The 13,030-nt window shown below is 35.4% G+C and overlaps 1 protein-coding gene across 1 annotated transcript; it reads left to right on the forward strand.

The window, feature by feature from the left end:
* The first annotated feature begins 2,144 nt into the window (after window positions 1–2,144).
* LOC107098553 (beta-2-microglobulin-like) lies at window positions 2,145–6,139 on the forward strand. The gene is made up of 4 exons (XM_015396292.1): window positions 2,145–2,335; window positions 5,435–5,710; window positions 5,920–5,952; window positions 6,064–6,139. The coding sequence occupies exons 1-3, from the start codon at window positions 2,263–2,265 to the stop codon at window positions 5,931–5,933; spliced, it is 363 nt and encodes a 120-aa protein (XP_015251778.1). The 5' UTR covers window positions 2,145–2,262; the 3' UTR covers window positions 5,934–5,952; window positions 6,064–6,139.
* Window positions 6,140–13,030: the final 6,891 nt, after the last annotated feature.

Raw genomic sequence — 13,030 nt, forward strand, 5'->3', positions numbered from 1 at the left:
GTTCTTTGAAGTAGGTTTCTTCCTGTTAAAGGGGAGTTTTTCTTCTCCACTGTTGCTACAGGCATGCTTCTTGTGAGGCATTGCATTTGTGTTAAAAGTCCATCCGTTTGTTTAGTACCACATTACCCATGATGCATCTGTTCATTTTGTATTTCTAATTTCACGTAGCTGAGCAAGTTGTGTTTTCCATGCTTCTGGGTGGTTCGGTGGCACAAAATAACATCCACCATTAATCCTTCTTTAATCCAGTGTGTATGAAACCTGTGTGCGTTTTTTACGATGTAAGAAGGCATTTTAAGTCTGATATTGGGTTATTTCCATCAATTTTATCCCAGGAGGTTAAATTGTCCTTTAGTTTCTCTAAACTGACAATACTGACAATAATGCATGTGTGATGTTGTGGCGCCCTCTAGTGAATTTCTTTGGTATTACAAGCCAATTTCATCCTGCATCTATATGCACCCGTTTTACCTGCATGGCTATAAATATGCATCTTTATTGTTTGTTCTGTTTCAGATAACCACACATCTAAATACATATCCCTAAGAAAAACAAATATAAACCTCATCGTCTGTACCATCATCTCCAATGTACCTGCTTCTATTCCATTAATAAACCCCCTGAGCTGCACCGATGGAGTTGACATATTCCTTCTGACGGAGGAAGATTCAACTGATGAGATATCGGGAATCAGTGCAATTTAAACGTACACTGTCTTCTACAATTTGAGTCGATGCAATCAACTGGTTTTACTTAGATAGAAAACTTTAAATCAATTGACCGTATGATCTGGTGAACTGTAAAGTGCCTTGAGATGATGTGTGTTATGAATTGGCACTATATAAATAAACTGAAAAGGATTAAATATTACTCTTACTGCACTTCCCTCTCTTTGCTATCACCACTGATTCTGAGCAGAGGTGTTTAGTAACAAAGTACAAATACTTTCTTACTTAAGTACTCTTTTTAGGTATCTATACTTTACTCCATTACTAATTTATCTTCCAGCTTCTGACTTCTACACATTACATTTTTACACAAGTATCTGTACTTTCTTTTCCTTATATTTTTAAAACAAACGTTACTCGTTACTCTTGGCTTCGGTTTAATATTTATAAATATTTATTTCACTTCATGTGCGCCATCCAATGCAGATCATTGGTGTGTTCCACATCTAGTGAAAGCTAGTGTGATTGGATGAGTCATACAACGCAAACACAACAGATGTCGAAATGTCTGAAAGGTCAGACACAGACGAGAGCGTATCGGGAGATGGAGACCAACAAGACCTCCCTCATCTTTGGCCCTATCTCAAAGAATTTTTCGAAATAGTCAAAAAATTGAGCTTTCAATTCATATAGTGGAATCTGGATGTTTTTTTTTTAAGGTTACTTTATACTTTAAATAGTTTTTGGAGCTCATACTTTTTCACTTTTACTTGAGTAAAGAGGTGAAGTTGATACTTCAACTTTTAGCAGCGTTTTTAAACTGCAGTATCTATACTTCTACTTAAGTAACAAATGTGTGTAGCTACTTTTGACACCATTGATTCTGAGTAGAGATTTTTACTCTAGATAACTTATTGATAATAACTGTAAATTGTGTCTACTTTGTAAGTCGCTTTGGATTAAAGCATTTGCCAAATGCCTAAACATAACTCGCTGAGAGGAGATTTATGACTTAAAACTTAAGTAGCTTTTTCCATACTGTTCGATGTTGACATAAAGTCTATGAATAATACTTAAAATCATCTACAAAACAAAAACACAACTAGATTTGATTTATGTAGGTAATAGGAAGTAGTCAAACATGTCTGAACTTTTTTTCTCATGAAATTACGTTATGATGTAATATGATGAAATACTTCATATATAACAGACATCTAGTCTACTTTATATTTGACAGAAACAAGAACCAGAAAAATCATATTATTAGTTGATTGAAGGTATTTAGATAATAATCCGTTTATTCTTCTTTAATTTCGTGTCACTTGGTGGCGTTAGGACGCCATTTTATTGCGTTTTACTTTAAAAGGTAGAGAGCGTCAATAATTTCCTGTCAATTCTACCTAGTAACCGCTCATACAAATGTTTCTATTGGTCGAAAAAATATCACGTGACATTCAGAGACTTTGTTGGGCGGAAGATGCGCGTCATTTCTCCCACATTTTACTTTCGTTTCTAGGGTAGCTCAGGTTGCCTGGCGTTTCTTACGAAGAATAAACATTATATTCCACCAGAGACCGTCTAAAGGCGAAGAATCATGAAGTTTTTCATTTCTCTCGTCGTTTGTGTCATCTTGTGCCATCTTGTAACGGCTGGAGAAGAAAGGAAAGGTGTGTATTGTTCTTGTTTATATTTCAGCGTTTGTTGAGAAATGGCGCTGAGCTATAAGGAAGAAGATTAAAAAAACATGCGTCAGCTTCAGGCCTCACCATGAATATAGTTTGATATCTGATAAATGTGTTTTTAAAAGACATATTTATTTAATCTATAATGTCTTACTAGTAAAAAAGACATTTAACTGAAGTTTGTTTGTGAGAAAACAATCCTGGTTAAATATTTATGCTCACAGAGCCACAAAATGGCCTTTAGACTGTTATACATTTATATAGATAAATATACACAAAAGTTTGTAAGAACTTCATCATATACATCATATTTTCTTTGTCTTTACAGATTCTTGTAAATGTGACAAGTATAGTTTATCTATACTAGTGTTTTTTTTTTTTTTTTTATTAAAACTTTGACAACACTTTTTTTAGGGTATATTATGGTTTTTTAAATGTATTATATAATAACATAAATATGTTATGTTTAAATATCTTAGAATCAGATGTTCATTTTGGTGGTAAGCTATATAGCTTTTTAAAGTTTTATTTTATCCATATAAAAACAAGAGAACATGTGTGATATTATTGCACAGGAAAATATTTACTGTTTGTTAAAATTTATACATCCTCTGTTGTTGTTTTTTTTTGTGAATATATTAAAATATTTCACTCAGCTTTATTGCACTTTATGTTTGAAGAGCTAATTTAAACAACATATCAGGACAATTTTATAAGACAAACTCCTTCATTGCTAAAACAGATAAACAACAGAGTTCAATCCGAAAGAATCGACATATTTAAATTAAATTACATACATTCTAGTTAAATTCTAGTTATATTACAATACGGTCAGATTCAGTCAGAGTCTTGAATGTTTATTGGGCTGCATTACCTTCACCTGGATGGCATACTACACTGAAAAGAAAATAATGCAGCCGTTTTTGGCATAACTTAATCATATTTAGTTACTTTAACACAATTGTTTCATGTTAGCAGCGTAAGACATAAAACGATTATGTTAAAGTAACTAAATGTGATTAAGTAAATGCCAAAAGCGCATAATTTTTTTAATAATTATTAATTATTACGTTTTCAACAGCTCAAATTTGTGAAATAGTTTTATTGTATCAAACAATATTTCCCATTTATTAATAGTTAATTTCTTTACTTCAAGGGGGGAAAAATGTTCCAACATGAAGTAAGACTGTTTTTTTTTATATCAACTTAAGACTGAAATTTGACACAATGTGACGGAGACTATAAAAAGTGTCAAAGTCCAACAGTTTTTTTTATTTATCATTAACCTCATGATACAGAGTGCTTCATGTTGAGGTTTCCTGTGTCTTTATAGGCGGAGTTAAGACCCTATCAGGAATTAGCCGTAGCATTTACTACCATAAAATACTCTTAAAAGCACTGTGATTGCTCTATTGTATATCCAAACAGCGGGAATGGTTTGATTTTTGTGTTATTGAACCCCATCCTTCCTAGCTGTTCAAAACAACTATTGGCGTTTCACCTTTAGAGACGCTCTGCTGGAGCAGCAGCTGATGTTTCTGCCTCTATCTTGAAATCCAACCCTTTTCCTCATTCCGCTCAGACTGGTCCATCTACTTTGGGTTCTATAGTTAAGACAAACAATCTCACACGGAGAATTTATGAGTCTTTATTAGTCATTGGAAAACTATGGTAGATGAGTAATGAGGAAAATATAAGTAAAAAGAAAGTTTGGCTCCCAAAACTTTGGTTGCTTTATAACAATTTGAGTATATTTGGATCGAATTCTTTTAAAAAACGGCAGGATCGGGAATGCTTAGGTGGCGCGGTGGATAGTGTGCGCGACCCATATATGGAGGCCTTTACCTCAAAAAGTTCCACCTGTGGTTTTTTGCTGCATGTCTCTAACCCCCTCCCTCGCCCACGCTTTCCTGTCAGTCCACTGTATGAAAAAATAACAACAACAAAAAACAAGCTACTAGTGCTTGGTAGTGTTTGGTAGATGTCACTGCCTAAAGAGTCTTACAAAAAAGGATCACAGAGGGGCTGTATGTTGTCCTTTAGCAGGAAGGTCCTGGGTTTGAGTTCTTCCCTGGGGTCTTTTTGATTGTTCTCTCTATAAATCTGAGGTTTTTCTCCTGGTACCCCAGCTTCCTCAGTTCAAACGAATAATGACGAGGTTCATTTTATGCATGGGCTACTTAAAAATCAAATCTTTGATTTTTATTTGTTTTATTTATATATTTTTACCAAATATAATTAATTTAGATCTAGTTTTATTATATCACCTTTGACTGTTAATTGAAGAGTCTTTCAGAAACCAGCTTTTGTTTCAGCCATCCTTTCTGTGACGTAACCTTCATTTGAAGGACAACTAAATGCAAGTTGTGAAACATACTTTTTTTTTTTTTAAATCATGTGAAACAACATTAAAATAAAACATATAACACACTAAATGTTTGAGACGAGTGGTGTTACACAGTGAGGTAGTTTATCAGCACTACACATCCAAGAACAAAAAAGTGACGAAACCCTATCGCTCTGAGTTATGTAAGCCCAATGAGTTCATTGGTGGAACAAAAATTTAAAACCTTAAATCTTCATTAACTGAAAATATGGTTAATCGCTAAAAAAATTAATTTCTAGCTGTAGTTTTTTGTCCTCCTTAAGTCTGTTTATGTGCAGCTTTTATGTCTGCGTTGCCCTGTAATAGACGGGCGACCTGTCTGCGGTGTACCCACCTCTCACCCAATACCCACTGTTAATGGCTAACAACCCTCTATGACCAAGCTGGTCCAGATGATGGCAGGACAAACAGTTAGCTTACAGGAAGGCAACAATCTGATATTAGCAAATATGAGACGATTATTTGGGGGAAGATGAGAAACCTTCCATAAACCTAAATGAAAGCGTTCAGTGTTGCTTGCATAACCTGATTATAGAGGAAGAACTGGTTCTTTCTATAACCTTTGATTTTAAGTAACTGCAGTCATAACTACATCACTTGATTAGCTAAAAGAAAAGCTGTTTTATTTAGTGAATTGGTTTGAAGTTTAATGCTGGTACTTTTTAGAGATGTGTTAATGGTGTCTTTGTTTATTTTAGTTCTTGCACCGAATGTCCAGGTCTACAGCCGGAACCCAGGGAAGTACGGGGAAAAAAACGTCTTAATCTGCCACGCCAGCGACTTCCACCCACCTGAGATCAAAATTGAGCTGCTAAAGAATGACAATGAAATTCCTGATGCTAAGCAGACTGACCTGGCCTTTGAGGATAACTGGCACTACCACCTCACCAAGCATGTGCCTTTCACACCGATGTCAGGAGAGACGTACGTCTGCAGAGTCACCCACGTGGGAATCCCAAGAGATTACGTCTGGGGTATTGCTTTAAACCTTATTCACATGATTGCTAAAGTTGTTAAAAGTGCCGAAATTAAGAACTTTTTAAAAGCATTTCCTTGAAGGATATTATTTCCTTCTAAACATTAGAGCCTAAAAAGTAAATGGCGGACATTTATTTTTTATAATGTAAGTCTGTTCATGATAAAAAAAAATAATGGATTTTTTTTTTTCTTTGACTTGTTGCAGAGTCTGATATGTAAGATTTTCAGACAGCTCCAGGTATGAACTACAGTATATCAGCATTGATCATCGTGTTTATTCTAAACTTGTTTTTTTGTATAAATGTGTATTAATAGTTGCCATGTTTTTCCCTTTCTGTGTAATCCACAGGAATCTGGCATTTAAAGGATGAAGAATGAACTTCTTTTACCATCTAAGGATATGCATTGTGAATTTTGGCTTTCACAAAAAAAAAAAAACCTTCAGCACTTTCGAGCTATTTGAGTTGAGTTCAGAACAGGAAGAAGTTGTAGATTTTTATTTTTCACATCTTGTGGCCTTAATACAGTGGACTTTTCTCACAATGAGCCAGCTTGGTGGTGAGCATAAATCTAAAAATATTAAACAGTAAATAATTAATTATGTACAGCAATTCAAAGTTAAATTCTTCAAATTATGTTAATTAACTACATTAAATTAGAAAGTCCCATTTACCAGCCATGAACGGACGGACTCAGAAACAGTGAACTCACTCTCTTATCCTTCTTCTGGCTTTTTTATCATTTTTTTGCCATTTTTATCAAAACTCTTTTCTTCTGGGCTTAAGGTTAAATCTTTTTATTCTATCTCATATTTTATGTTTTATCTCTTAAGCTTAAAGAATTATTTCAGTGATTGATTATTATGCAATAGAAGTCTACTTTAGACAAAAACTAAAACTGTTTTACACTGGTGATTGTATATATGGTCTAAAAATAAAACAATTGGATACAATTTTATTTTGTTTTGTTTTTATTATAAATTGCTTATGCTTTGACTTTCTACAGAACCCTTGATTCAATGCGCCTTCCTTTAGCTACGGAAGCCTTGATGTAGATAATTATCAGTTTTGATTTACCTCATCATTTAAATCAGAATGTTTAATTCTCCATTCTTAATACAGTAATTCAAGAAAGGAACCTTTTCTACTTTACTCACAGATTAAAAACTGGCATTTAAAAATGATGAGCAACGCCATTTCCATAGGGATACTTCTGCTGTGGACGCTCCAGTCAATGTAGACAAATCCCCAGGGAATATGATTACTTTTGCACAGTTTACACATCATTAAACATGAACTCCATCAGTTTTAATAGTTCATGTTATATATCAACTGGAAGAGAAGGACTGGTAGTGGTTTCTGGGCTTAAAAGGGAAACTTTGCTTCAGTTTTATTCTCCCACTGCCCCATTTTGAGCATTGCTTTTGTAACAAAACATTTCCAATTTCATATTACTTGTTCATTCATAGACACATTGGTTTTCCATTAGAGAAATGGTCTAATTGAAATACTAAACATTCTTAAACTAAAGCTCTGTTATTTCCTTGCTTTACTGATTTGAAGTGGGGCTGCAACTTTTAGCATACAGCCACAAGAGGTCAGGATTTCTCTTCATAAAGTAACTGATATATACTGATGATGATGGCAAGGTGATGGCAAAACTACCCTGATCACAAAGAATCATTTTAATATACTGATGCTATTTATTTATTTATCCTTTATTTAACCAGGTGATACCCATTGAGATTAAAAATCTCTTTTGCAAGGGAGACCTGGCCAAGATAGGCATCAAAATTACATCACATCATTACATGCGTACAAAGGCACACACATAAAAGCCAAATATGCACTTACAATAAAATTTCAATTAAAACATTGACATGTGAGGGAGTCCAACTCAAAACATCTCTTTCTCAGCTTAAAAGTATTCAAAGGAACCAATTTACTGACTACAATAGGGTTTGAAAGTATAACTGTCAGAAATGCAATTTAAATAGTCAATACATACGGTAGGTTAGACATTGCGGATAAATGTCAAAAAGCAGCAAAAAGGTCAGTTTTTGTTTGTTTTGTTTTTTTGTTTTGTTTTGTTTTTTTTCGGGGGTGTCAAATTGATATCACAAACAAGCGTGAAAGACACCGAAAACATTAGTTAAGCTGGAAACAAAATGTAGATCAGATTTAAATCAATAACTCAGATCAATTGTGAATGGATTTAATTTGGCAGTTAAATCAAAACCTCGGGTTCAAATGGGTTTGGCTGACATATAAGTACAGATTATAATACATCTACAGTGTGGGGACTATAAATATGAGATTCATGATGACGGTACTGCTGCTGAAGCTCCTCGAAAATGTTATTAGCACCCAGTGCAGTAGTGAGAAGTTTGGCATCAATTCTTTGCCTGCTTTGTGTGTCAACTGTTACGGTTGCTAGGCGAGTGTTTGGGCGGTGAACGCCAAAGAAGGAGATTATTTTTACAGACCTCCAAGTACCCGGTCTATCTGCACCGGGTCCTTGGAGGATGTGGCCTCTGAAATCAAACATAACAGCCGTTGTGAAACCGAAAACTCAGAGTTCCCGACTTTAGGCAAGTTAAATTTAGAGTTGCGGTTTTGAATCTGAGTTTTTAAACCTGCTTTGGGAAACAGACCTCAGCAGTGACCAACTTCCCTATCTAATTCAATTCAATCCTCTGTGTTAAAGGGCTGATAGGAAGCACATCTGGTTACAAAACTGTTTTCAGGTCACGTTTTTCAGTTTCTGAATATCACCTAACAGAAGTTATTTGTATCAGAGAAATCTTTTTACATCTCTTTTTTTAGGTTATCTTTTTTTTTGTTTTTTTTTTACCAAGTTGTGCTCTTTTCTACAAAAAGCTTTATTTAGAAACACTTTATTGACTTACGCTGGTGAAGATTATCTGTCATCCAGGTCATAAAAAGAAAATAAAAAACAATCCCCTGGGCTTTGTTTCCAAGTTTGAAGATGTTTCGCTTCCAATCCAAGAAGCTTTTTTAAATTCAAATGTCAGGAATAGTGTTGAGTTCAAGGTTTTATACAGTAGCACAGCAAAGCCTTGTTTTTGGTTTGAAAACATGCAAATTGAAACGGACGAAGGACTCCACCCTTTTGGAATGGGGGTCGTTTGACTTCTTTTGTTAGCCTGTAATGCATCCAACACGTCTAAGTGTCTGAAAGGTCGGTTGTTAAAGGGAATAGTTGGCCTGGCTGAATTAGGCGAGGTCTTCACATCTCCTCTACAGAGGCAGGGTGTGTGATTAAGTTAATACCTTGCCGCTATCATACCAGCCCCGAAAATCTAACCCAAGTCATAATTGCTAAGAATAATACTGTCGTCTGTCTTTTAATTGTTGAATAAAATAATAGACTAAATACAAAACATTAAAATGTGTTTGCTTTCTTCCTGATTCTTTTCCTTACGTTTGTGAAGCGTGTGTTTCTGAACATCAAACAAATTTAGATGTCAATCGAAAATAACACAAGTACACAGTAAATGTCAGTGGACGGGGGCCTGGCCTTTACAGCTGCTTTTTATATCTCTGTTTCTGTCTCCTTGAACCCCAGTCGCCCTCAGCAGATGGCCGCTCACACTGAGCCTGGTTCTGCTGGAGGTTTCCTCCTGTTATAAGGGAGTTTTTCCTCTCCACTGTCGCTACAAGTATGCTCAGTGTGAAGGATTACATTTGAGTCAATGAGTTGATGGAATTAACTGGTTTTCCTTGGATAGAAAATGTGTTGTGAATTGGCGCTATATAAATAAACTGAATTGAAATTGAAATAAATGCCATTTCTAATGCAGGTTTTTATGATGGGAGAAATAAACATCACAATGTATGTAACCCTGTAAGACCGGCCTTGCCTCAGTAAAGATCAGCGTTAATGCCTTCACCATAAAAAGGAGAAGGACCAAAAATGTCTCCATGGCAGCACAGCAGATCCTGCAGACTTTCAGGAAACTATTATTTGGACGTATGAAGCTGTTGGTCCCATTCCATCTGCTGTAAAAATTATGCTGTTGATGTTTATTTTAGGTTGGAAAAAATAGAGAAATTATAACAATAAAAAAAAACATGGTGGTAGTGTGATGGTCTGGGCTGCATTGCTGCTTGAGAGGATTAGAGACTTGCTGCAAAAGAACAAAAAAATGGAACCTTGATGCTTTTTACTAAAGAAATCCCGAAGGAGAACATCTGGCCAGCTGCTTGTGATGTTAGGCTAACACGAACATTGGTTCTGCAGCAGCTGATAGAAACATACCAGCAAGTTTACCTCTGAATGGCTGAAGAAAAAACAGACTGAAGAATTTGGAATGGTCCAGTCAGTCCTAGATAATCCTCATTTAAAAACTGCACTATTGTGTTTCCTTTGCCCCTTATCGATGTTCTAAAATATTCTGTAAGTGTGACAAATATGCAAATGAGAAGAAAATCCCTTTTTGACACAGCATAATATAACTCTAACTGGAATGTGAATTGACTGGTTTCTTCTTTACTTGAGCATAAGTACAATCCTCAGCCTCTTTCAACTTGTTTTCAGGTCTGCACACGTTCACTTCTGAGTAAACAATACTCTGCAGCTCTTTCTCATCTTGCACTGTTTTGAAGGATTTTCTCATAACAGAGAAGTCGATGTCTCCATAATGAATGTCCGGATTTTCTACGCTGCCGGCAGGCTCCTGGAAACCTGGTTTCTGAAAAACATGACAGCAGAATAAGTGATTCTGCTTAACCGGTATCTCAGCCACATGTTTCTTTTAAACACTGTCATATTTGGACATAGCAACAGCAAACATTGCTATGTACCAATACATAAACTTTACAGGGACCTTTAAAAATAGGTTTTCAAGCAGGATGCATCATCACTGCTTTTCTTTACACAACCAAAATTAGTCATAAGTTTATGCAAGGTCCCCCAACAGCTATAAGTAGAAACAAGCTTCTAAAAGTACATTCAGATCTGCTGGATTTTCCTACCTGAGTCTGATGTAAAGATGATGTTTTCCACTTTAAACGCCTGGAAGGTTAATGACAGATACGATTTCTGGTTTATTCTCTTAAAGTAAACATCTTGTTTATTGCAAACATTGTGAAATAGACTGCAACAGCTAATGACTGTTCGGAAAAATGTACAAAGCTCCAGGGTTATTTATGCATTAATCTCTTAGTGTATAAGTATCCAAAAGACGGCAGAGCCAAAGTAACCTATCTTGGGCTCTGAGTTACAAAAACACAAATTAATAATTCCTGAAACTAAATTATACATATCATCCTTAACTTTTTACACATTTCTGCATAATACAACAAAAAAAACTTGTTTTTATTCAATTATTATATATTTTTTTGGTATTCTGTATAGTAAAATCATGCATAATTTCAAAACTGGTAGGAAAATTGTATTTCAATGTTTTTCCTTTTTCCCTTCCAACCCTTAAAATATGTGTGACCATTACCACCCTACACAGGATAGTGTTAACCTCAGCTTCACACTACCTGCTCAGCAAACAACATGCCCACTTTCACCACCGGTGAGCAGCAATTTGAGGCAGAGCGATCATTACTGCTAACAGTTGACACGAAGTGGCTCTTTTAACGGCTAATCTGCACAGTGACAGCGGTTTTTACTGCTGCAAGACATTTTAGACTTTGTTTGGCCTTCCTATAGAAAAAACTAATCTCCACAATAACATGATACAGCATTGTCATGAATTGTGCGATATAACAACAAGGTAAGACGCCATTTTGCTATGAAGGCAAGAACAGAAAGAAGGTAAGTGGTGGCCTAGTGGTTAGGGTATTGCGCTTGGAGTCCAGAGGTTCTGAGTTCGAGCCCCACTCCCATAGACTGCAAATCTTGATCCCTGAGCAAGACCCTTAACCCCAGACTGCTGCCCGGGTGCCGCACAATGGCAGCCCACTGCTCCCCAAGGGGATGGGTTAAAATGCAGAGTTAATTTCGTTTCTCTATGCTTGTGACAGTGTAATGACAATTTAAAAAAAAAGCTGGGAAGAACTGGTATTTCATAACGAATGCTCCCTATTACCCAAGACAATATTTCATCATGACACAGTTGACTTTGAAAGGCTTGAAAAGGTTAAATATAGGACCTTTGATTAAATCCAGTGCAACTTTTTTTCCTTTGGAAGTCACTTTATGGGTAAAATCAGCGGTTCCACTTGTGTGTAATATAACTCAGTTATAATTTAAGCTGTTTTTAGAAAGCTTCAGGGTTTTATTGGAAAACACATAGAAGTAAACTGGAACAGCAGTTCACCTTCTAGCAGCACAGCAACCCTAAACACACAGAAATAGCTAAACTGCAATGGATTGGATTCAAACATATCAAAGCGATAGAATGGGGCCAAAATTTTAAAACCTGTTGATTTAGGGGAGCAGAACACAAACGCACTCCACACATTTCAGATTTCTATTTCATTCTCCCTCGAGTCACACATTTCTGCTATTTTGAGTTAGTCCCAATTAAATATATATATTTTTTATTTAATTTAATTTTTTTGGAAAATAACAATAAAGAATCAAAGAAATACAATCAGCACTTTAGCTACTTTGATAACCTTGTTGTAAATGGAAATTAAAAAAGAAGCAGAGCTTACCATAGAATGTAAACCACACAGATCACAATTATGATCCCAACAAACCCCCCAGCAACAGACGACCATAATGTTGTTGCCTCCATCCCTAAAATAATAATAATAAAAAAAAAAAAGGTATAAGACCAACAAATTATTAAAATGTATGTGTTTATAAATAAAGAAATACATTTAACATGTAGGGCAGTCAGAAACTTAAAAGCCTTCAAACTGTCACTTAGGATGATGTTCCCAACATATCATTTTTATGAAGCTCCATCACTTTTTGTCTTATTTTCCTCTGTCTTTTGTTACTGAATCAACTGTGCTATCATTCTAAGTATTGTTCTTCTTCAATAAATCTTATTATGTAATGTTGAGGCCCTTTTAATTAATGAAAATACCTGTTTATAAAAGCCAAATTCTTATCTCTTAAAGTACAGCTTTGGACTGCATGCCAAATCTGAACAACTCTCAGCCTTTCTTGTTATTATGAGACGGAAGAACAGGTGAAGGATGATCAAGTTGGAAATATAGCCTTCGAGAAATTAATTACTTGTGTCTGTGGATTTTCTCTTTTCTCAATACCATAATACTAAACTGGCCAAAGCTACTCTAATTCTCTAACCACAGTCCACTCAATTTCAGTCAATCTGATCTAATTTATTGCCACTAGTCACTTTCACTTCTATATTTTGTTAGGAG

Source organism: Cyprinodon variegatus, unplaced genomic scaffold (assembly GCF_000732505.1).
Source record: "Cyprinodon variegatus isolate N-32 unplaced genomic scaffold, C_variegatus-1.0 Scaffold788, whole genome shotgun sequence".
NCBI classification, from domain to species: Eukaryota; Metazoa; Chordata; class Actinopteri; order Cyprinodontiformes; family Cyprinodontidae; genus Cyprinodon; species Cyprinodon variegatus.

Excerpts from the sequence above, each read along its gene's own strand:
- LOC107098553 (XM_015396292.1), top strand. The coding sequence starts at position 2,263 with ATGAAGTTTTTCATTTCTCTCGTCGTTTGTGTCATCTTGTGCCATCTT. Across the intron at positions 2,336-5,434 it reads GGCTGGAGAAGAAAGGAAAG|TTCTTGCACCGAATGTCCAG; the intron begins GTGTGTATTGTT and ends TGTTTATTTTAG.